This window comes from Arachis hypogaea, chromosome 2 (assembly GCF_003086295.3).
Source record: "Arachis hypogaea cultivar Tifrunner chromosome 2, arahy.Tifrunner.gnm2.J5K5, whole genome shotgun sequence".
In the NCBI taxonomy this organism is placed as follows: Eukaryota; Viridiplantae; Streptophyta; class Magnoliopsida; order Fabales; family Fabaceae; genus Arachis; species Arachis hypogaea.
The window spans coordinates 945,541-971,402 of record NC_092037.1 but is presented as its reverse complement, the minus strand read 5'-3'; the positions used below and the strand labels follow the sequence as shown (position 1 = coordinate 971,402).

Here is a 25,862-nt window from a genome sequence, read left to right as displayed (position 1 = left end):
TATCTTTTATGAGTAGAAATGACAATTTCTTTTATTCATTGATTGATTTATTAGTGTTTAAAACTTTAATGAGTAGAAATAATAGTTTAATCTATATATAAAGTAATTAATTTTTAAATTTATTAGTCAAAATGTCTTCGAAACGTGGTAGTGGAAAATTCAGCATATCAAAATTTGAACTTTGGAAGAAATGTTTCAAATTTGAATTAAAAGAAGCTTTTTTTTGTTCTGCAAATCAGTTTAGTGATACAAGAATGTGAAGGTTTGATTAGTCAGCTCTCTGAAGAGTTGTAGCCTCTAGGACCAAAGTAGAAGGCGATGGTGTTCGTTCACAGGACATTAGCAATGGCGATGACTATGAAGGACGTGTTGGATTATTGGATATTTCATTTTTCATACTATTTTGCACTTTGTCATTATTTATCAATCGTTAAAGTTTCAACCAGTTGTTTACTTTAAATCAAACACTTTAAAGACAAACAAAAATCAATTGATTCAATTCTATATGTAGAGAGTAATTTGACATCTTGACTAACTATATATTATGAGAATTAATATGGACAAAGTATGATTTTGACTTTTTGGAGTCTTTACACATAGCTTTCTAATTCCACGAACTAATGTAACTGATGCTTATAATCCAAGGATTAAGATTATTATTTACTCTAAAAAGGCACAGGCATGAACCTTCAACGGTTAATATCTTTCGTATGGGGAAGTTGGTAAATGTATTCAACGAGAGCAAAGAGGTCCAAGAGATGCCTTTTGGAGAACGAAATTTGCGTTTTTTGCTTGGCCTTCACTTGGTTTGGACTTTGGACTCTGTTTGGCTGTTGCCTTGCCAAGCTGTGTTTTTGAATGATCTATTAAATAAACCAACAAAATAAACTCAAGATTTAGTGCCTATTGAATACGACAAAAAGCTATTAAAAAAAAAAAAAGAAATAAAAAATTGACAAATGATTCCTCCTCAACTCACCTCCTTTTCGTTAATAGAAAATGCACATATTCTTGTTGCTTAAAATCAAACTGCACAAAGAAATTAATAGATAATAATTTTTTTTAAGTAATTATAACTGATAAGAGCCCTAAAAGAAATCAATGGTTGCGATCGACTCTTCCGAAATGCGCAAGCTTCTTCGATCGGCTGCAGCTAAAGGACGCTGCCGAGATAAATCTAATTTTCTGGGCCCCACCACCCACGGATGCACCGCTTTCTTGAAGTGTTCCTTTATGGTTATGGACCAAGTGCTGGTTTGAATTTGCCCTAACCATCGGGCTCAAGCATAACCTCCAGTTAAACACTCTCTTCCCTGCCTGTAACGATCGCGACTGTCGCGCAGGTGCCGGCGCCGCCTGATTCCGGCTTTTCGGAGATGTTTCCCGAGAGATTCTGCTCTCCGTGGATGACGACCGATCATGTCCGTCGATTTCGCTACTGAAACCCTCCGATTCTCGATCAGATTGCCGGAAATTCGAGGCGCCACCGCCGTTGTTCTTCCGTCTGTCGTGGAAGATCATTGACATCCACGATCGATACGTCGTTGTCAATTCCCGATTCGAGTTTTCCGTCACGTTCGATTTCGTCCTGAACAGGCTTGTAGGGTTCCAGAACCTTCCGAACTTCCTCTTCGGCGTTTTGCCGTCGCATTCCGTGGCGGTTACGGAGAATGGCGGTCCGACCTGCGGCGTGCTGTAGATGACCTTGTCGTTGTCATTGTCCTTTCGTCCGACGAAGTCGTTAGCATTGATCGGCGGAGGGTTTTTCTTCTCGTCGGCGTTCTTTTCCGATTGGTTGTTGCTGTGGTCTGAAGATGCGAGAGCTTCTGCTGGTTGGTCCTCGTCTTCGTCCTCTGTTTGGGCCTGGGCTTGGGTTTGGGCCGCAAGAATGACTTGGAGGCGCTCCCGGAGGCAAGTGGCACAAACGCCGATGTCGCTGGTTGAATCCGGTACGTGTTTCTGACACTTCATTTATATATCAAATCCAAATCCCTTCTTCTTTCTTGTGATCTATATATATAATGCTTTTCCTATTGCGTTGCGTGCGTGCCTACTGTGGAATTTAAAGATGCGAATAGAGAATTAAAGGGGGAAGAAGATTTGTGTTGTTGCTGAATGCTGAGTGAGAGTTTAGGATGAGAATGGAAGAGAGAGTAATATTTGTGGTTCGAAATTTGTAGCGAGAGAAGGAGGAATGAAAAAAAAGAACCTACTTGGCTTAAAGGGAAAGGTTGGCGGGGCTAACAGCAATTTTTAACAAATAACAATATGGATAATGGATATGGTTAGGGAAAGTTTTTGCTGGAATACAGCGCCTCTTATGGTGTATTTTATTATTTTATAATTTTTTAATTACTAATTTTGGTTTTATGGTTAGATAGTCAGTGTAATCCAAAAAATAAATAGTTAATTAGTGAAAATTTTTTAACAAAAATGAGTTACAGCTAGTAGCTTGGGCTTGTTTGACTTGGGTCTCTCCCTCCAGATAAGCTGACCTGTTTCGGCTTAAAGGTTAAATCTATTTTTTTTTTTACTTCTTTTGATCTGTAATAATTTTGATGGAGTTTTCAGTTAAAAAAAAAATTAGGAGAGCTTATAAAAAGATATCTTTAATAAAATTATATTGACATCTTTTAAGATTAAATTTACTAAAAACTTAAATAATATTATATATGACATAATTTATATATCATTTATAGTATGTGAACATACAAAATGGTTACCATTATAGAAAGATATATTTAATCTTCGTGAGCATAATTTGATAGTACTAATGTGAAAAAATTAATTATTTTGTTATAGTAGATTTAATTATTTTATTATGAAACGTTTAATTATTTTATTAATTGGTTATTTTGTTTAAGAAAATAATTAGAAATGTTTTACTACTTATGTTGACTTTTGATTGGATAATCAAGTTAAGATGGTCACAATGATTAATTGATGTAATGTTTTCGCTTCGCCGGGTTTCTTGCCTTGTTGACATATCCTTAAATTAAAAGCATTACTCATCCTTAAATTCGTCCTTGCTTATTACAATCACACACTTGGACTATCTACTTGTAGATTAGTTGATTACATAAGCACAAAGGTTAATAACATGAGAACTGAGGACCATCGGGTTGACTTGTTCGATTCAGTGAATAAGAATCTTTCTATAGTTAATACAAAAAATATGAGTATGTCTAAAATAAGTATAATAATTACGTACTTATTGAATGTGGTATATTTATATAAATTATTAGATTTTATTAAATAAAAATCAAAAAATAATATAAAAAAGAATATTAATGACTCTAATAAATATAAAATATTTTAATACATAAATAAATATTATAAATAATAATATTTTAATACATAATACTTTAAATGATAATAAAATTTTTTATTTTTAAATAATTGAATATAACATATATAAATATAAAATATATAAATATTTTTTATTCATTAGAATTTATTATTATGTAAGAAATTTTTATAATATTAAAAATTATATTAAAATAATATCTTAAATTGTAACATACTAAGTCTACACTTCAATTTCAATTGTTCTATTGTACCATAAGTCCATAATCATATCTCAATGTAACAAGACATAATTTAGAATTATATAGTATATATACACATGAATTCATTATAATAAATAAATAAATTTAATTAAGAAACTAAAAAAATATAAAATAATATTAAATTAAATTGATAAAAAATGATCTAATTTTTCAAAGATAATACATGAAATTATATTGTTTGAAATTTATTATAATGAATTTAGTTTAGAACCTGAAAGATAATATACACCAATATATAATCAATTTCACTCGATGTATCAAATTCACAAAAAGAAATTAAACAAAAAGAGGAAGAAGAAGAAGCCACAATGGTGGTGACGGTGGACAACAATGGTGGTGGTGGTGATAGTGATTGCGGCAGCGATGATGATGACGGGCGTGTGGATTGAAGTTTAAATTTTAATAACTTAGTCAATGAAAACACTTGGACATCTAGTATTTTTGGAGTATTTGAGTGTTAGTCTTGTCATACTTACATGATTGAATAACTTATAGATGATAAATCTTATTAATTTAACTTTTTACTGTTTTGAAAATATAAGTAAAACTTATTTGGAATGATAGAAATTAAAATTCACTCCAGAATTGAATTTTTTTTCTTACTTTGGAACAACAAAAAATAAATTATTTGAATTTTTTTGAGAATTTCAATTCTCATTTTTTTTTATTTGTAAATCAGACCACAAACTTACACACTTTTTAAACTTGAATTATATTCTATTAATATATTATAATAATTTCAAATCATAGAATTGAGTTTCAAATAAAAATGAATTCTTTTCTTAAAAAAAATAAAATTCTTTTTTCATGTTAAATAATTTCTAAATAAGGTCTATATGTGTTTTGTCGATTTTTAGCAAATTGATGGTGGTTCGATATCTAGTGATATGGGAGCAAAACCTACTCCTCTATGCGAATACTAATTTTCTAAAAGTGCATCAAAGTATCTTCGATTAGACAAGTATTGTAAATAAAGTAAAGAAAATTTGTAAATCTGTAAAGGGAATACAAAAATTAAAGTTTCGAAGAGTAAATGTGCAAAAAACAGTAGAGTTTGCATTAAAATTTAAAGGAGAACAATAAAAATGCCATTGATTGAATCAGGGACTTCCACATAGAATTTTAAAGTGTAGAAAGATAACTTGGACAAAGAAAATAAAAAAACACTTGAAATAATAGAATTGCTTGAAATATCAAATTTATAGAAAAGTAAAGTAAATTGAAAGAAAAGAAATGAAGATGGAAGGAACCCTACAAAAAAGTTAACTCGATTGCAGACTCAAAAATTTGTTGGGATGTGAGTGTGTTTGAGTGTTTTTTCTGAGTAAAAGTTTCAACTCTTATTCCCTATCACTTCCTAGTATTTATAGGCTAATCTTACATAACTGACAATTAAATTACAATTAATTATAATTAAATACGAAAATACAAATTTGAACTGTAATCACTCTTGGTAATCGTTTCCGCCGCGTGATCGTAGATATTCCCCATGATTTCCTCGTGTGAATAAAGCCACTAACTCCTCCACTTCAATGACTATTTCGAACGGTTCATCGAAAACCTGCTCGATTTCCCAAATCGAATTTCATATTTGATTAGACCTATTCGACTGACTCATTCCGAATCAACTCACTCTGGTCGAAAATATTTTCGACTAACAATATGTATTTAGTGAGTTTATTTTTGATACACTAATATTGTAAAAAATTGTACATAATCGTTCAATTATATAAATTCTTTTGGATGATCGTTCACATAGTCTATATAAAAAGTAATTATTTTTTATTGACATGACATTGCACAATTGAATGTACTATTTTAAAATGACAATGTATTAAGATTTCATATTTAATATTTATTGATGTTTTGAATTTTCTAAAATTTGATGAGTTTAACTATTAGGATATAGTATGAATTGATAAAAATTAATAATGCGCAAAAAGTTGTTTGACAGTACAAGTGAATTAAGGCGTTAAAAATGAAAAAATAAGGGATTCACAAAGTGTATGAAGATTATTCAACAAGAAAAGGAAAGAATTTCTCATATATGGAATTTTTTCTGGCGGGGCGGATATTTACGGAAATTTACTCCTCGGAGAATAGATCTTGGAATCAATTTTTCTCTGTAGAGGATGGGGACAGACCTGTATAATAAACGGGACGAAAACGAAGATAGAGGTCTTTGTCTCGTGGATACCTGTATAATCCCGTTATAAAAAAATAACCAAAATGTCCTTTAAATATATATAGTTTTAAATCCTCCTGTGAACCTTAAGTGTCATTCACACTCCCTCTCTTCGTCCAAGTTCTGATGAAATTATTCACAAAGCCTTCTTGTCCTCTCCAATCCACCTCTTCTCCCAATGCCGTTCCGCCGTACCAGCCACTGCCACCCTAAACCCCTCACCGTCGCGCACTCACACTCCTTTTCCTCGCTGAAATTGCGTCGCCTTCTTTGTCGTTCATCATCCATTGCTGGCGTCTTCACTCTTCATGCGTCCATGAGTGTCGCCGCATCATCTTCGTTGAAGCAGTGAGGATTGCCATCGCCGTCTTCGTCGCAGTAGGAAGGGTTCTCTCAACGTTGTCTTCGTCGCAGCAGTGAGGGTCGTTATCTTTGTCGTTCTTCATCTGTGGTCTGCTGTTATCACTATATCTAGTTGTTATTATTGTCTATGTTTTGTGTGTTTTAATTCCATTATCAAAATTGTTGTGGATTTCCTTATTCATTTGTGGATTTGGTATTATCATTTGAGGATTTGTTATCTCTAATTTTTTTGTTTAAAAAAAAAATTCATGGATACCCAAATCCGAGCAGATAGAAGGACACCGTTTCCCGTTACAGAAACAGGACAATGGAGGCAGGGGACGGGTGGGAGGGCATGTCCACGGGAGACCCGTTGCCATTTCTAAATGAGATCGAGAGTAAGTCTTTAAATTTTTTTTTGTTTGCACCAGGGTATCCATCAGGCCGGAAGTCTAATAACTAATCCTTCGGGTACTGCAAAGGCACACAAAGTGGGCGACCCTCCCAAACAAGCAAGCTCCATTCCCATCCTTCAATGAGTATCGAACTCGGGAGAGATGGTTAAAGGACACAGACTCTTGCTAACTTGCGTTGGTAGTAAGTCTTTAAATTTATAATGGTGGTGGGCTGTGATTACTGTTGTGTGCGACCCAATAAAGCTTTCTATTTACTCAAGTTATGAAGTTTCAACCAAAATATAAACTTCGCTAAAAAGGTCGAAATATTATGTTATAGGACAGCCATGAGTATTTATAATGACGATGATCTGATGATCATGACGCAAATTTCATATTATTGAAGCTATATTCTCCAAGACCAAAAAAAAAAATGCTATATTCTCTTATATATCTATGTTGTACACTTGATCACAAAAGATGGTCATATATCAGGAGAGCTCTCTCTCTCTCTCTCTCTCTCTAACTTGAAATATTAGGTAAAAATGATCACAAAAGTTTATAGCTAAGTGCTTAACATCAACCATATGTTTTCCTGTTGGATGTCTATAGTTTTGTACATAAAATTTCAAGGTAGATCCAGAAATCAAGAGAAAACTATTAGAGAACTTAATGAATTAAATCTGCGACGTTGCTTCTGCCTTAAGCAGTGCAACGGTGAAACTGATCGAAGCATACTTGTTTCATGGGAGAAATTGCAGTAATCAACCAAGTTGATTACTCAATCTTGCTTGTAAACTAGTGTCGGGTACTCTGGATTCCACATGTTCTTCTTCACATATTCCACAATTTCATTCTGAAATTCCCCCAAAAAAGCATGTGCACTTTAGAATGTGAACTTTTTAAAATTTCGTAAGCATGCTTCTAAAACACAAAGTACGTTATTATTAAGACAATCCTATTACAAAGATAATGAAATGATAAATTGCAGTGATATCTCTCATATGACCGACAAGTAAGTTTGTTACCGATTGATTCCTATAACTCAGTCCAGATTTCCAACATTTTCTTTCAACCTCGAAACAGAAATTTGTATCTTTTATTATTTAATAATTATTATTCTTTTTTTTCCCCAATAGGAATTTATATGTTAAATAGTTGAGGTTATATTATTCTCCATTTTTGTAAGGTGAACGAACCTGACCATGAAGAAATTTATGCAGAAGACATTAAAATAATAGGTAAAATAAAAAGCCAATTTAAAGTTGTAGACATTAAATTTCAACCATCTTATGGTGTATGTTACTAGTTTAAATGCTATGTTCACCCACAGTTAATTTACCTGACTGAATTTGCGGAGCTCTCGAGCATCCATGCCATTGTGTCCTTCAGCCAGATCCTCTTCCACAGCTTCCTTAATAACAGCAGCAGCTACCTCTTGCGTAATGTCTCGAATTCTGCAGATATACATGTTTAGAGAAAGATGTTGCTCCTTTCTAACTAGCTTCCAGTCTACATAGAGCTAAGAAAAGTCAATTGATACCTGGATATTGAGGGGAAAATAATCCCTTGGATGACCTCGTCATCACTCATATATGCTGCCAAACTTCAGTTTCCAATAATCAACCATACATAATAAAAAAAAATGTGTATAAGATAATCCTTCAAAGTTAAACCGCAATGTGGTGTCATAACTCATGAGCACCCGAAGTACACATAAATTGTTATGCATGACATGGCAGTAGTTATGATGCATAAATAATCTTTTCACCAGAAAATTCTCTTCATACTAGTATTTTCAAAATTTATTAAATGCAGAAAGATTTACCGCTCAGCAGCAGCTTGTAGCATACCGTCAGAGATGACTCTAGAACCAGACAAGAGTGTTCCAAGACCAATGCTGGAACAAAAACAAAACTTATTGAGGAAACTAACGATATTTAATACAACAGCACAACATAGAGGAAATTTTAGTTTATAAGTAAAATTTCCAACTAACCCTGGAAAGAGGTACATGTTGTTTCCCTGGTTGCAGTGGCCAATGCGACCATTTCCTACATCAAAAAAAAAAAAAAAAAAAAAAAAAAAACCCTTAAGTAGTTCTGTTGCAGCTGTAAGTTGCCCCAAGAGAAAATAAAGAAAACAAAAGACACTTCTGTGATGAACTAGTTATTTAAAACGTACAGAAGATTTTCACAGTTCAAATGCATGGCAGAACAAAAATCAATTATAAAAAGGTGAAACAAAATACAATGCTTTCTAAGAAACAAGAACTTTACTTACATAAAAAATTAGTTAAACCTATATTAGATGCTTTCTTAGGTTATCATCCATAAAACCACAAGTTAATCAACATGCCACTAAGGTTGCTGACAAGCAACAAACTCAGAAATCTAACCGAGCATGAGAACTAGGTCCAAAACCAGCAAGTACATATATTGTCGTATAGAATTGGACACCTAGCAACTAGTTGATGTAAAACTCACGATCTTTATTGGGGAACTTCCCTCTCAGATATGTTGAGAGATTGGAAAGCTATGCTTTATAAATAAATCTTTAGTTTTTTGTTTTTGCTTTTGTATAGGGGATCCCTTATCCCCCTATTAGTATTATCCTTCTCATCTTATTTATTATTATTTTTTTATCAAAAAAATGAAAGACAATATATTGTGGGGTGTCAATGGATGTTTACTTTTAAAGGTTGTCCAAATGGATCCATTGATAGATTTAACTCAAATCTTTTGTCTTGAATATAGTTCAAAATCAAATATGCATCTAGTTATGCACTGCTCTATGGTTAATTTCCAACGGAATTCATTGTTTGGAATTGTCCTGAAACTTTGGATCAATTTTCTGTTGATCAGGTTTGCTGGTTTTGGCAGAAGAAAGGAAGCCAAATATTAATGGCAGTGTGTCTGTATCATTAAGAAAATTTATTGTATGTTTATAGGCAATTATCATGGTTTGTATATTTCCAGCAACCATTAAGGAAACTTTCTGCATTAGGATATTTTATGAAGGAACTACTATTAAACTATAAAGATTAGCTTGCGGGGAGAATGTATAGTTGTAGCATACCAAGATCCACATCCCTGAACGGACTTCCACTTGCAAAAATAATGTTGTCACCCAATATGGAGAACGCTACTTCAGGGGTGCATTCAGCTGTCAAAAGACGAGGGACATGATACAAATAATTATGAACATATGTTGTCCGCTGCAATAGTAGGTGATATTAAGAAAACAAGAGTAGATAAAATAGCCATACCATTCTTTGTTGGATTTGACATGGCAAATATAGCTGGTCTTGTTGATGTTGAATCCTTGAGGGCCTCTAATACCTACATAACAGAATGTCATCATCAGTACCATGTCAAAGTAAGTTAACAACTCATTTCTACCTCTGAATTCCATCCCTTGGGCTAAGGAATCAGATTTATTAGTAATTATTTGTAGTTTCTATGCAAGCATTGAACCTAAGGGCCTGATCATTTTCTTCCACTCATTGCTGCTTCTGTTGTAATTAGTAGAAAAATAAAAAGGGGAGAAGTGTAACAACGTGTCATAATTACTTGGGTTCAAATGCCTGAGTGCTTAGAAACACTACATGGTCATTAGGGAGAAATTCCATGCATAGTTTCAAATATGGATAATTACTGCGAGTTATTTCCAACAACTGTAGATTTCCAGTGCCACACATTAGTCACATGCCAGAGACATATTCCTACTCCACACATCTCCAACAACTGTAGATTTCCAGTGCCACACATTAGTCACATGCCAGAGACATATTCCTACTCCACACATGATAGCTACGCTTTTCAGGCAAAACACGTCTAACACATGCATCATTCTGGAGAGTTCCATTTTATCTTCATTTATTTATACAAATTCTACAGACCAAAATATCACCATTTTATCCATTTAGCCAACCTCACTTAACAGCAAAGGGAAGGCATGGATTTTGTTATACCGCACAGAATTGAAAATTTCATATAATATCAAATAGAAGGATGCTGTATTAATAATCTGAATTATAAAAAACTTAGTAAAGTGTGTCAATTCCTATATTTACAGTTTTCGATCAATGGTTAAATTTAAGTCCAAGATATATATACCTCTTTTGAGAATAATCCTCCAACAGCAGATAATCCCAGAAGGACATCAGGCTTCACTTGCTTGACCTGTTACCGATGTTCAGCAAGAATATATTAAGGAAGCAGCTCAGCAATTCTTACCATCATAAACACAGAAAATTTAGAGAAATAAGTATTACAGAAGCATGTTGAAACTTTACATAAGGAGTCTACAAGCTAATAACTCCCACAGTAAATATTAGCATGCAATCTAACAAATATTCAGCAATCATCATTCTCCAATTTTATGGCACCTTAACTGAACTAGGAGTGAGAACAATTATTGTGATCATCATACTCGTGCTAAGAATTTTTCCATATAAAACTGAGTGATACTAACATAGTCTCGACATTCTAGAGGGAAAAACTGTCAATATTATTCCATTGATCAATCTCATTGTGATTTTCAAAATTGGTAAATCAAGAGATAATTTTCACAAACCACTTCCACAAGGCTTGCTCCTTCCCTGAGTCCTTGACGATCCATTTCTTTCAAATTTCTTGCAAAAGGTAGGGCATCTGGATCAATATTTTCCCGTCCTTCAGTGATTAGCCCCTGTATTTGGTAAAAACAATAAGCAAACTGAATAAGACTTGTAATCCATAAAAACCTGCCAGAAATCTCACTTAAGTTAAAAACTTAAAATTTCAAAGGCTAATATTTTTTGACATCTTCAAAAGTGCTAAAAGAGGGAAAATGAGGTGATGTTTAAGATGAAAAACAGTGAATCATTGACTAATCAAAACCGGAATCTAAAGCAAGCCAGTGTGATAAAAGAATAAAATGCTTTCATTGAGAAAAAGGCAAAACAAGTATGTATATTTAATGATATCAATTGTTTTAAATAACAAGTCGTTTACAGGACATTTGAATAAATAAAAACTCATTAAATATATACAATAAAATAGGGTTAAATAAGTTTGATTTTCCATCAGATATACTACCTAACAGTTTTAAGTTTTGGAAGAGATGGTTCATAACATAATATCAAAGCTTCTAAGACAAAAAGGTATAAAATTCAATTTCTGTTTCTCCCATTCTTATGAATAAAAATCAATATTAATACAAGGTATCTGTGGACCTGTGCATTTTTGTCCATGCCTCAAGACAAAAAGATTGGCTATTATGTGAGGAGGCGTATTAGAAACTTTTCAACCATGAATGCATTTTGGCATATCATGATAGAAAGCAAGCGAGTTTTTTTCTTTTTCCCTTCTGAATTTTTAAAACATTTTTGGACTTTTAAAAGGTTTACAAATTAACTTCTAAAATGTATCATGTATGTCATATCAATGATTATTAGATTGCAGCTGGACAGGGTAATCGGTTCAATTAATGATAAAATAAGTATTTAAAATACAAGAACTAAACTAAAAATGTAAGTATTTAATTAATGTAACATAAGTATAAATCATCAGTTATTGAAACTAAAAAGAACTATTTTATACCAATAGGGAAAACAAGAATTAAACTACAAGTACCAGGAAATACAATACCTTTGCGTCAACGACCCAAAATTGACTCTTTGCACTCTCATAAGCAATCTCATTATTCCCCAACATCCTTGCCATTGTTTTTCTTGCAGCATTGAGAACCCCAATTCCAGCGCTGCAGCAATAAAAATAAAATCGAAGAAGCAATAAAGCAATACAGAGCAAAATTGGCAATTCAATTTGGAGGGATTTCACAAACAATAATGTGATAAAAAGCTACTTTATACATAGCTCCCAACCCAAGCTATCAACAACGTAAAAGGTTTACACCTTGTTTGTTCCTTTCTAATATCAAACTCCTTTTACCCTCAAAACTCTCTGGAACAGAAGTTTGAGATCCCAACAACCTTGTTAAGAACACGGAAGCAACAAAGTCTTACACTCTGAAATTTATGGTAAACCAAAAGACAGATCCATTTTGAAAACTAGATTCTCAAAGAACTATATTTTTCTTCGGGCAGCCATTCCGGACAGAATTGACAAAAACGGGAAGTTTCAGAAGTGCATGCTCCTGTTTTGTCCCCAAATATTGCACGTGGTTTACACCGTCTCCTCTTTGATAAAATTTCTTTATTAATCAATTCTAAAGCACATGTTTAACTAGTTAGTTGTATATCTTTATCGTATGTATCGACTCCTAAAGATACTTTTGCATTGCAGACTGCATCTTAGTAGTGCTATAAGAAAAAGTTTTCAGGTCAAATCCTAAATGCTATTTTATGCTTTCACAAAATGGCTAACTAACCTTCCAGCACCAGCAACAACAATCTTCTGCTTTGGGAAGTCAATCATTGGCCTCCCTTGTGCTCTTACGGCACCTAGAAGTCCAGCAATTGCAACACCAGCAGTTCCCTGCATGCAAACGTTCACCCACTCAACTATGTGGGATACCATGACAGTATCTATAGAAAATTCCACTTTATGCATAAATCGGTAAATTTATAATAATTCACATAACTTGCAACATTGAGATCCGCCTTTTCAAAAGCTCCAAGCCATGGTATACTTAAAAGGAAAACTATAGATTTAATTTCTTGTCCCAAAAATTAGCATCCATAACATTTAAATACAAATTTAAAAGTACATCAATTATTTACAAAAGATGGAATTATACATCATCTGATCATGCATACATAAATAATATTAATGAATAATAGCTTTCCAATCTCTTAACATGTCTAAGAGGGGAAGTCCATTAAATTGATCACAAGGTTTACACCAAATTATCCAGATAAGGCAGAATGTCTAACCATATCCCACAAAACTTGTTTGTCTAAAAATCTACCAATGAAAGTGTGTGAAACATTTTATGATCTTATATAAAGAAATTTATACCTGCACATCATCATTGAACATTCTGTAGGTATTTCTGTACCGCTGTAATAACTTAAATGCCCACTTGCTTTGAAAATCTTCAAACTGCAGCCACACGACAATAAATAAATATTAGCCTTATGACAGAAAACAGTAGCCCTATGAATAAGGTCAAAAATTGAAAACAAACTCAAGCTACAATATCTATTCCAAATATCACTCCAATACCTGCACAATCACATTTGGCCAGCGAGTAAAGACAGCCTCCATGAATTCATCCACAACAGCAACATAGTCATCCCCATCAAGGCGGTGTTGCTGCAATCCCAAATCTACAAAGAAATGTTTAACCATGTTTAGACTTAGAAAGCTTGTGATAAGAGGTAGAGGGGACCAGCATAAGCAGTCGTCATAGATGTTGAAAGAAAAAGGGAGGAGAGAATGACAGATTTGGGAGAAACCATGTCTCAACTACACAACAGATGCTACATATTATTATAGACAAAGAATCATAAATACATTAAACATATAAGAATATAGTGTTCCATAATATATTATTAACATCATATTTAAAATCCTGAGATGCTGCTCTGTGATTTTCGTTTGAAGGGCAAGGACATGATCACTTGGTCAACAAGCATGTCTTGAAGTTTGGGCTAAGGCCGAGAAACTATACTCAAATGATGTCAATAATTTATTTAATATTGTCTCTAATCACATGGTTGTGAAGAAAAGGACATGCACGTACAAAAAAAAAAAGTTGTCTGATAAACTTGACACCTTGATGGTTGAATTTCATGCACTTGTGCCATTAATTATGTTTTACTCAATTACACCCCTAGTCAATAACATGGTTGGAGTGAGTGACACCTTGATGGTTGAATTTCATGCACTGCAGCATTAATTATTTTTAACTCAATTACAACCCTATTCAATAACATGATTGGAATAAATGACAGGGAGATATATTAGTATAAAAGAGGAAGAGAGAGAGATTAAGTGAGACAATAAACTAAAGGTAACTTGTAAAATACTCTTTATCTTTGTAACTTCAATGCTTTTAAATCACTTTCTTAAATTATAATATATATAAATGGAGAAAGTATATATTTGAATAAAGGTAGGGACAACCCCAACATACATTAATTTCAACACTCATTCAATAAGCAATATCATTCACCAAGTGGATATTGAAAGACTTACACAGGGGATCTTTGAGTAACTTCCCATTGTTAGTACCAACATCAATCATGACAGGAAGAACCTATGGCAAGAAAAAATAGGAAGAAATTGAAAACAAAATGAAGAATATCTGCACCTCTCCACCAAGTATTAAAGCAGATATGAAACTATTATCATAATTAAGAACACTTGTAGTGGAAGAACCAACAAGAGGATAAAGGAAGGTCTTCCAAAAACAATGCAACGCTGTTCTATACACAAGAAGGAAATTAATAGGTAGTTAGGTACTTCCCACAGTTCACAATATCCATCACTTCGGTTATCAACACATTAATTAAGGAACCAACAATCAAGAATTGATTACTAAGACATAGGGTAAATGTTTCATTGATTATTCTGTTCAATATTGCATGGAAGGTAGTGATGGAAGGTGCTTAATAAATACTTCATTGAAATGTGAGAATGACCAATATATTGAACCAAGAAAATTTCTTCAAAGTGACAGTTATAGTGTACAGGATGGAGTACTTGGAATCAAACACGGAAAAAGAAACAAAAAATAAGCATTTAAGGTAAAAAGCAACTTCGATCAAATAAGGCTTTTTAACTATTATTTATCACAACATTTAAAACAAAACTTGGATATTTTAACACAGACAACTTCTAGCTGTTAATTTTGTCAAAATTTGAACAGCTTGAAAGAAAGAATAAAAGGAAAATGTGCAACATTATACCCTTTGAGGATTTATCCCAGCAGCTGCAACATACAGATCAAGCTTCCCAATGGCAATGCCGATTCCATGAACTCCAAGATCTCCAAGTCCCAGAACTCTGCTTCCATCAGTAACAACAATCATATCAACCTGAAAAGAACATAAAAAGAGATGTCTCAATTTCATAATCAAATAAGTTTCTGGTTATTATCCCGGGACATTGGTCAATATTTAAGAAATTAGAAATATTCCAATGAAGAAGAAAATTGAGCATGATGTCTTCAGTGTAACATGATACGCAAGGGACAGAAATTTTATCATACAATTTCAAAAAATATTAAAACAGTTGTATCTTCATTATTCGGTTAAAATAAATCAATCAGCAACATCCCAACATCGGATAACACAGAAACCAACAGTGCTTGTTGATAAATTACGGAAGTGCCAAAAATTTTACATGGCCATTACCACTTGAATGGAAGTACATAACAAACAAAAAATTTTGAGCGCAACGTTGAGGTCTAAAATACCATTAATCTCTTTCACTTCTTAATGTAGCACAGCACAAAGCAGAAATCAAAGAAAACACCACAAGTAATATCACCCAGCAATCCCTTGATTTCTATCAAAGATTCTAACAATAGTTTTCCGTGGGCAGCATCTCTCTATAATAAATCCTTCAAGATTTGGTTCTCTCGCGAAAATTCCAGATTTGAAATCCATTTTGATCAAAACACAAATCAAATTGCTTAATTGAAAGAACAAACTCCCAGCTGTTAAAGTACTTTTTCGTCCAGCTGCTAGCCCTGCTTCTATGGAATATTTATCTCTTGCAGACAGTCATCACATCATATCAGATCTGGAAGAAAAGCCACTGTTCATAGCAAACTGCACAAAGAATAGTATTTGTACCAAAGCCTGCTGTTTGTTGAGCAATGAGCGAGTACTTTAGTGGATTTGATAGATCATTATGTTGCCTTATATAATCACCAAGCATTTGGTTTGGGTAGTATAGTCAGAATATCTAGCAATTTGTACATCAAAGAAGCCATTTTGATCACTCCATATTTTCTGCTGCTTTTCGAGTACCTATATGTCTCGTGGTGTATGTGGATAAAATTATTAGAGGGTGAACCTTGGCATACAGTAAAGTAGTTGCCTACTAAGTTGAAAGTCATGGGTTCAAAACATAGAAAAGGCCTCTATTCTTGCAATTATGGCTGCATAAATCTATCATTCACAATTGCCACCAAGTTAGAGTCTCTGTACTAAATTGCACCTTTTTATTTGGATATAATAATAATAAAAGGGTAGTCCAGTGCACAAGCATCTTGCGCTAATGCACTTGATAATTGCATCAGTGGTGAATTTGGAATAAGATGCCACAAGACTTCTCTTCAAGCACAGTTTCATACCAAGAATTCAGTGCACTAATGGACTGCACATTCAGGTGATAAAAGTAGTAAGATTACTTTAGAAACCCAAAGAAAGTATGAACTATGAAATTATTTGCCAACTTGAAAGCTTAACTTGTTAAAATTCTTATGGTCAATGTCAAACTCTTAAAGGATAATGGAGACTTTACTTCACATTCTAAACAATAAAGAAAACAGGTGGTCAAGCTAATAAACATCATATTCACCTGTCCCGATATTGCCTTTCCTATATTAATCTCATCTCTCTAGACCACTAATTGAAAGGCTAATTTTCAAAAACAAGGCTGCGGGTCATGGTTCTGACTAGAGAGATCACAGAAACATTAGTACAGGACTTTTCAAACCAGAGCAATAAAAAAATTCTGGGCTAATTGTTAGAAATCGATTACACTCGAACAACATAGTAATAAAATCTAATTATACAAACCAAACATGTTAAGACATTAAGGATAGATATATATAAGTAAAAGTACCAGCTAAATGTTTACATGGGATACTGTGATGTGGATAATTAAGGACCTGCTCAGCGGGCCAGTTATAGACCATAGACATCATTTCTCCGCGATCCTCGGCACTAAAGTACATTCCTCTTGGCCTTCTAAACAATCCACTATAGTTCTGACATACAAGTCCAACTGTTGGAGTGTACACTACTGGTGCATATTCCTCAATGTTCGCAATCAAAACCTGACCATGTAATACATGTCACAGAAGTTAATCTCATTCCTTGGATAAAACAGGATTATTAATATGCATCAGTACATCTTTAATTACAAAGAGAAGTAAACAGGGCAAGTTTAATTATCCAATTTATGACTGGAATGCAACATACAAACGAATGATATGGCTCAAAACCACATGATGCAGCATCAACTGAATTCCGGCCGGGCACCGCCCCGGGGGGGGGGGGGGGGGGGTTGACACTAATGTTACTGTGTTTCTGAATTGAAAATAATTTGGTTCTGCATTTTGGAAACCTAGTTCATACCAAAGCCAAACTTCATGTGCCTGCTTTATCTCTCATTTTATTCTAAATTACATTTACTCACAGCTTTTATATCTTGTTTTACCCTCTTTATTAATGCTTTGTTGATAATAATGCTTTTCTGCTTCTCATGCATCCTGGAAATTCATTTTTCAACGTCATACTACCTTTAAAAACCTATACTTTTCTGTAAGGTAAATGTTTAGGGTTTAGGGTAGGAAGAAGAAGAAGGGAATCAGAGGAAAGGGAAACAGAGTTTGAGTCTCAATAGAATTTGATGACTAATGTGATAATGAGTTGAATTACTCAGTTCCATTCAATTCTGCTTATAGGCCTGACTCTTTTTCGGTTGATATAACTGAATGTGGGATCATTTTCTAACTGACTTGAACAGTTAAACTAAATCTTGCATGTGGGCAGTGAGCTGGCATCATTCAGTGCCCCCAAAACCAAGTTTGGGATTCTGCTAGTGACGTAGAGTGGCATTATATTTTGACATCTCAAAACTTCAAATGTTAGTTGGAACAGTAACATACCATTTTCTCTTAAATTCTATGCAGTTTTACATGCCACATGTTATAGACACCTTGATCACATCATCATTTTGTAAGGACGGAAAATATTGAAAGCTAAATAATCATCAATCAATATCTCTGCCTAAATTGGTTGGTTAACAAAGGAATGAGGCAGAAAACTCTGAACATACCTTATAGTACATAGTCTCATTTCTATCATGCAATCGGTTGAGTATCCGCCATTTGGCCAATGCATTAGGATCAGAAGGTCCATCTCTTGCTTGAACTTGAAGTCTCTTCAGATCAACCACTATCAATTCAATAATGTTAGCAATAGATATATTAAAACAGAATAGTCCAAAATTCATAACTTTACGGATAGAAAAAGAAATAGAAGTAAAAGCATCCTCCTAAGCAACCACAAGGCTAAAGAACAAGTTCAACATTGGCATAAGACCAAGGAAAGTACAAGTACATACTGAATCGTTCAATTTGTAGATTGGGAGACATAACATTTGGAGGAAGCAGTCCTCGTAGATCAAGACGATCACGCTCTGTCATAGAAAAAGCTGTTCCCTAATGTGAAGGCACCAAAGTTAATATGAATTAGCAAATAGTAATAATAATAAAATAAAAACACTCCAAATGAAAATTATATGACGTAAAAAAAGTGAATACACATCATCTCCTGTCTAGAACTTAAAGACCAACTACAAAGAAATGTCAAATGAAGAAAACGGAATCTACCAGAAAATCCATCTGCATTTTCTAGTATAATAAAAAGGATAAAAAGGAATTTATGAATTACAAATAGTAGCTTTCCTGAAAAGGAATTGGGAACCGGTAATTCAAGAAAACAATAGTGTATACAAGTGTTGGAAAGCAGAAAAAAGGAATTTTATTGGACAAAATTTACACAAGATAACAAAGTCACACATTCAAGCCGTGAAAACAGCCGCTGCTATTTACATCAGGTTAGTTTAGGTTGCCTATATTACAAGCGGCCTTCCCTAGACCGTGCATACTGCATAACACCAGATGCTTTGCACCGGACTGCCTTCTTATGACAAGATACCCAACAGAACTGCACTTCTTTTGTATTAACGTAATACACAAACAAGAATGCAGTTTGCACTTAATTTGATCGAAACTAAAAGTTGAAACTATTAAATGCCAATATTAAGACTAGTATTACCACTGAATTCAATAAAATAGAAGTTGATCAGATAGCGCGTAGACACGCACACACAGAGACAGAGACAGAGAGAACTGAGAAAAGTGATTTTTCTGTTCGAGAAAAAATAATTTGACAACACGAACACACCCTATAGTTACTGAATCCATATGCTATTACAACTAATAAGCAAGCAACTATGAAGAATTTTATGGTTGTTCGGATGAAATTAGTAAATCATCTAAGCTAAAAGTAGCTCCCAAAGCAATGAATCCAATTTGATTAACATCATAACGATTAACAAAATTTAAGATGGAGAATTTAAGAGTATTTATACATACTTTGTTGAACCAAGGATCGTGGAGAATGTCGAGGCTGCGCTTGTGGACGATGGTAGGGCGGTTCCCTTCCGTGGTGGTGAAAGATCGGTGCACCCCGGCAGTCACGTGCCTCTTGAGCCGTTGGAGGAGCGACGACGAAAGGCGCACGTGGTTCGAGAAGATCGGCATTTTTTGGTGAGGTGGGAGAAGAGAGATCCAAGTGAGAGTGTGTGGATGCGAGTGCGTCAATGTTAAGCGGCAAAGTGAGTAATGGAGTGGGGCCTCTGTTCTGTATTATTATATTTTTATTGACTATCGAGAAATGAGCATTGATCTGGAGACTGCGAGGGAGGAACGGAGAGGGAGTGAGTGCTGCTGAATAGGGTCTACGTCGTCTACTCCACCATTATTCCATTACTCTCCTTCATTGCGGTTTGATTTTGGAGGGGAATTTCCCAATTTGTCAACCATTTTTTTATTTCTTTTTTGTTTAATTATTTTGTTATTTTTATAGTTTTATTAAACTGTAATTAGATTTATATTTTTAATTAAATTTTTATATTATTTATAATTTTATAACTAAATTTTTTATTAAAACATTAAAATTAATATAATATTTTTAAAGAAATATATGAATAAATTTTTAATTATGAATATTTTTATTTTATAAAAAAATATTTAGTTAATTCTGTCCTGATATTTTTTATTAAAAAATTTAAAATTAAAAATAGTATAAAAATTTAATTAAAAAATATATAAATTTAATTACAAATTTAATAAAATTATAAAAATTAGTATAATAATTAAATCTTGATTAAGTTGTTATAAATGTATCAAAAGTTTATATTATTTATAAAAACAATTTTAAAATATATAAACAATACATGAATTGAGTTTACTTTTAATGTACTGATAGTTTTATATAGTCTGTGTAATTACATTTATTTTATTGAAAGAATATTCACTATTAATATAAAAGATAACTATTTTTATTAATATGATATTACGTAATTGAACGTACGTGTAAAATTTTTTATAAGTATTAAAATTAAATTATTTAACAAATACATTACATAAAAGAAGTGTAAGATTTTTTTATAAGAGTGAGATGAACAATATATCTTAATATTATAATTTTTGATTTTTTTTTAAATTGTAAGAAAACTAAAATTAAAAGGTTTAATTTAAAATTTTTTATTTTTTAATTTTTTAAAAATAGAAATTAGATCTTGTACCTCATATTTTTTTACTTTTTTTGAAATAGAAATTAAGGTGTTGGATTGGTTTAATTTTGTACTTTCTAATAATCCGAGAGTCTAATTTCTACAATTAACATTCTACTATTATTAATTCAATATCAAAAATAAAAAATATAAATAAATTTGTTTTCTACCTTTTATATTAAAAATTAATTATTCACAGAAAATATAAAAAAAATTCACTTAACGTCATCAAATTTTAAAAATAAAAAACTATTTATCTAATAATATTTACAAAAAAATCTTATTAGAATCTTATTTTTAAAATATATATCTAGAATTTTGTTGTTTTTATTATATTTTTATTTATTTTTGGTTCATATGTTAGGAAATTATTTTTTTTGTCAGTAGTTTATTTTTTAAAATTTTTTCTTTCTCCATTAGTTAAACAGAGATGCTTTATTAAGTCGCTGAGAAAGTTAGTCACCGAAAAAAAAAAACACTTGAGAAAGTCGTAATGTCGGTTAACAAACAACTTTTTAGTCAATACAAGTTTAATAACGTGTACGTAGAATAAAGTTATAATTTTTAATTTGTTAAATTAAAAATTTAAAATTAATGTATTAATTATATAAAATATATTTTTTAAAAAATAAGAAATAATAATAAATAATATGTATAGAATGACTTGACCAGTAAAAATTTATGCATAAGAACACGAATACAATTTATGCCATATAAACCAAAATTTTGTATATCTTTTAAATTAGTATAAAAAGTTATCAAAAGTTAGAGTGATGCTTAGTTATCAAATATGGCTTTAGTACCTCTATTTAGTATTTATAACAATTAAGGGTACATATTAGAATATATTTTACCTTAGAGAATAGTCTCATTTGTTTCGCTAGTATAAATGGTTGTCATCATCAATAAATAATGGTGGTCTATTGAGGGACAAGGTAACTAGATGATGATTCAACATATTTAAATCTTTTTCTCTACAATCTTTATTAGGAAGCTCAACTCCTTAAAAAATATATTTTGATACCAATTCAAATGGCTAAAAACATATGAGAATAAGATATTAAATCATATTTTGTGAGTAAAAAGCAAGGGCCCAGAAACCAGAATCATGTATTTTTTCACAATGTTTTAAATTTAAATCGGCCAGTCTCTTGCAATACGACACATTAAGCTTCATCAGCTTCTTACATCCACTTGCAAGTGCTGCTAGCCCATCACCTCCAATATATAAGCAATTTGTGACAATCCAATGTCTGATATGTTTGTGCACAATCCTAACTTCAATCTTACGAGTTCCGAACATCCAAATAGGTGTGTGAATATCTTTTCTATCTTTTTTTAGTGAATTTGCATCTAAATTATTGAGTTTAATAAAGAATTAATTATCTTTTAGCTACTATAGATGCTACTTTGAGTTTTGTGCAATTCTATTTATTTTAGGTAGCATTCGGCTGGATTTGATGGAGTTTCTGCAGCACAAGAATCAAAGGAGATGGCAGCGAGGAGCGAGCGTACGCGTGATTTGAAGATTTGCTCAGCAATGCGTACACGTGACTGACGCGTACGCGTGACACGCGAAGAAGACCATTGACGCGTACACGTGACTTACGCGTACGCGTGACAAGCGCCACGTGCAGAAAACGTAGAAAAACGCTGGAGGCGATTTCTGGGCTGATTTGACCCAGTTTTCAGCCCAGAAAACATAGATTAGAAGCTGCATAAGGACAAAACAAGTGGTCCCTGCCCATCAACTAAAGACTTGCTGATTATTCTGATTTAAATTCAAATATTATTTTTAGGAAAATATATTATTCTAGAAATTAGATTTTAAATTAATTAGGATTAGATACAAAAGACAGAGGGATTCTATTCAAATTAATATTCAGTATTCTATAACATTCCACTTTACAATTTTACCTGAATCCTTATTTTTCTCTCTGAACTATGAGCAATTAAACCTCCACTGTTAAGGTTAGGAGCTTTGTCTATTTGTATGGATTTATTTTATTGTTTTTTCTATTTTAATTCATGTATGGATTTATAATTTAAGAATTATTTTCGCTCTTTATCTTATGAATTTGGGTGAAACGAAAGTATGACCCTCTTTCTATTTGAGTTCTTGTATAACTTGGAAAAACTATTTACTTGAACAACAGCTTGAAAACACATTCTTCTAAATTTTGATTATCTGGACTTAACAGGATACGTGATATATAATCCTTTTATTTTTGGGTAATTAGAATTTTTGTAGCATATAAACTGGAATTTGATCATCACCCTCTAATTGGAATTAATTGACCAAAGAATTGGCAGTTGATGAATTTTAGGGGAGACTAAAAACGTCTAAGGAATTAGGCTCTAGTCACTTATAGTTTGTCATAAATTAAATCCTACATGATTAAAATAGTTAGTAAGAAAAGTTAATTCGAAAAAATAGATAACTCTGAAGTCTTAACTGTTTCTCAATATTTTATTTTCAACTTAATTACTTGCGTGACTGCCTTCTAATATTTTGAAGTCATTTTTAAACCTTTTGAACATCTCAAAACCATTTTATGCTTGCCTAACTAAGTAAATCATTTAACCATTGTTGCTAAGTCCATCAAACCTTGTGGGATCGACCCTCACTCACCTGAAGTATTACTTGGTACGACCCGGTGCACTTGCCGATTAGTTTGTGGGTTATAAATTACTGCACCAGTACTCAAGTCTAATTACAGATATAAGAAATTTACAATGTCATTGATGCCAGAGCAATCAGTAAGATCAAATTATGGTAAATACACTTCTCAGTCACCATGTCACAAACTCAAATAGTCGAGTTAATACTCAAAATGACCCCTAAAATTTAACCTCCAATTCAATTTAACCCTCAAATTTTTAATTGACCCAAATTATACCCTGAAATTATAACGCGTGCCTCAAGTTAGCCCTTCCGTCCATTTCCGTCCCCTTTCCGTGATGAAGGAATATGGGAATTGGGTTTTTGAAATATGACATCATTTTTCTTGTGCCACTGCCAGGTGTCAACTAATTTGCTACAGAAGGACCAACTTGAGGCACGCGTTAAAATTTCAGGATACAATTTAGATCAATTGAAAATTCAAGAGTTAAATTAAATTGGTGATCAAATTTCAGGGACTATTTTGAGTATTAACTCGAGTATCTATACATGATCCACATGTCCACTAACTAGAGATATTAAGCCGGAGGAGCCAATACAGTTGCACCGTGATACATATATCTGTCTCTATGCTCCACACAACTCATCAGGCAAACTTCTAGAAACTTAACTAAAGACAAACTTCTAGAAACTTAACTAAAGTTCCCCTTAAGAAGTGTACATCCATTTTCAAGATACTGCAATCCAACATGATCCACTAAAGAGCAGCCCACCATAACAACTCTAGAAATTATTCAAAAGATAATTTTAAAAAATATTTTATGTAGTAATTCTAGTCATCCAATCATAACTTCACCTCTACACTCTCAGGAGTAGCAAGAATAGAACTCCATGACCGTGTAAAGCAGCAAAACATAAACACAAAACCAAATATAAGTGGAATAACCGAATAAGGTATGAGTTAAAACAAAAAACCATATCAGCAACTGCCATTACTGCATATACAAGTACAACAACAATACATTGTCCTTAGTCAAGAAACAACAATAGTTTTTTATTTCCCATTCCGATATATACGAAACCAAATGTTTTCTTCATTTATTCTAAGCATGAAAAATAAGAGAACACAATGTTTAATTCAATTTACTTATGATGTTCTTTAAATTAGAAGCAAAAAAGAAAAGGTGATTACTGTACCACATAATACACAGGTTTCTACCAAAATGAGACCAGAATAGATTACTAGGAGGAAAGAAAAAGATATATTGTAATGTGTCATATGCACTTAAAAAAAAATTGGTGAATCTTAAGTTCTTTACATGATTTTTTGAACTGTCAAATAGAGAAGAAAAAAAAAAAAAAAATCAATTACAAAAGAACCATATCATTCTAAATGGCAAACCCTAAATTACTATAGAACTACCCAAATTGGTGGAGGATCAATCCTATTTGCACATTGCATGAGGCTCTTAACACATTTCTCTTCAAGATTGAAAACACCCCAATCATGTCCACCATACATGTAGTCCAAAGTCATCCCTTCCCACCTATCATCTGTGAAGTAGATTGAGTTTGCTTCACACCCCAAGCAAACTTTAACATCCATTGATACAGACTCATTAGCACCCAAGAACAGAACTTTATCATGTAAAAATCTCATTTTTTTTTTCCACTTCTTGTCTCCAATATCAAGTTTATAAACAGTAAAATACTTTCTTCCATTCATAACGCTTGTTTTGTGATAAACTGAAGATGCTTCGGTCAACAGTTATAGGATCATCATGACGATCAATGAGGTGTGTTTGTTGAATTCTTGGAAGAAGAGCGTAGGGAACTGAGAGAGAAGGAGAAGCCATTGAAGTGTGATATTGTTTTTCACCCTTCCTTTTTGACACTCCTTAATTTCATGGAAGAGAACTTTGAGGATTAAGACTTTAAACAGACTAAGATATCTCCATTAAAATCGGAAACTAAAATCTGATTAAATCTTAAAATATTAACAAGATAAAATATTGTTGAAATGATTAAAAAAGATCCGGTAAAAAAATATGTCAATCTTAACAACCTCAATGGCCTGTCATATGTACTTAAAATTCTTTTCATACTAGTATTTTCAAATTGTATTAAATGTAGAAAGATTTACCGCTCACCAACAGCCTGTAGCAAGGTAGAGAAAATCGAGATTTTACGTGAAATCGAAAAAGTAAATAAAAAACGTAAAACGTAAAATTTTAACAAGATTTAAATCGTAAAATC

General features: G+C 32.7%; 2 protein-coding genes and 1 long non-coding RNA gene across 3 annotated transcripts; 1 reads left to right on the top strand and 2 right to left on the bottom strand.

Annotated features, from left to right (window-relative positions):
* Positions 1 to 518: 518 nt before the first annotated feature.
* On the bottom strand, positions 519 to 4,004 carry LOC112730737 (uncharacterized). The gene is made up of 2 exons (XM_025780801.3): positions 980 to 4,004; positions 519 to 863 (listed from the first exon to the last, which is right to left on the bottom strand). Exon 1 carries the CDS (start codon positions 1,969 to 1,971, stop codon positions 1,099 to 1,101), a length of 873 nt encoding a protein of 290 aa, XP_025636586.1. The 5' UTR covers positions 1,972 to 4,004; the 3' UTR covers positions 519 to 863; positions 980 to 1,098.
* Positions 1,757 to 6,942, top strand: LOC112730747 (uncharacterized). Its single transcript, XR_003166562.2, has 3 exons — positions 1,757 to 1,949; positions 6,388 to 6,494; positions 6,579 to 6,942. It is a non-coding gene; the product is annotated as an uncharacterized lncRNA (long non-coding RNA).
* On the bottom strand, positions 6,844 to 20,261 carry LOC112730723 (NAD-dependent malic enzyme, mitochondrial). The gene is made up of 19 exons (XM_025780787.2): positions 19,782 to 20,261; positions 18,746 to 18,842; positions 18,458 to 18,576; positions 17,286 to 17,453; positions 15,352 to 15,480; positions 14,639 to 14,699; positions 13,664 to 13,767; positions 13,457 to 13,540; positions 12,867 to 12,973; positions 12,125 to 12,236; positions 11,070 to 11,183; positions 10,610 to 10,675; positions 9,760 to 9,832; positions 9,570 to 9,656; positions 8,491 to 8,545; positions 8,320 to 8,391; positions 8,035 to 8,097; positions 7,834 to 7,948; positions 6,844 to 7,347 (listed from the first exon to the last, which is right to left on the bottom strand). The coding sequence occupies exons 1-19, from the start codon at positions 19,947 to 19,949 to the stop codon at positions 7,273 to 7,275; spliced, it is 1,869 nt and encodes a 622-aa protein (XP_025636572.1). The 5' UTR covers positions 19,950 to 20,261; the 3' UTR covers positions 6,844 to 7,272.
* Positions 20,262 to 25,862: the final 5,601 nt, after the last annotated feature.

Bases quoted from the DNA above. Each gene is read 5' to 3' on its own strand.
- LOC112730723 (XM_025780787.2), bottom strand. From the start codon at position 19,949: ATGCCGATCTTCTCGAACCACGTGCGCCTTTCGTCGTCGCTCCTCCAA. The intron at 12,974-13,456 runs GTATAAATTTCT...GTTTGCATGCAG, and splicing joins TGTTCAATGATGATGTGCAG to GGAACTGCTGGTGTTGCAAT. The intron at 8,098-8,319 runs GTAAATCTTTCT...TGGAAACTGAAG, and splicing joins CTACAAGCTGCTGCTGAGCG to TTTGGCAGCATATATGAGTG.
- LOC112730737 (XM_025780801.3), bottom strand. From the start codon at position 1,971: ATGAAGTGTCAGAAACACGTACCGGATTCAACCAGCGACATCGGCGTT.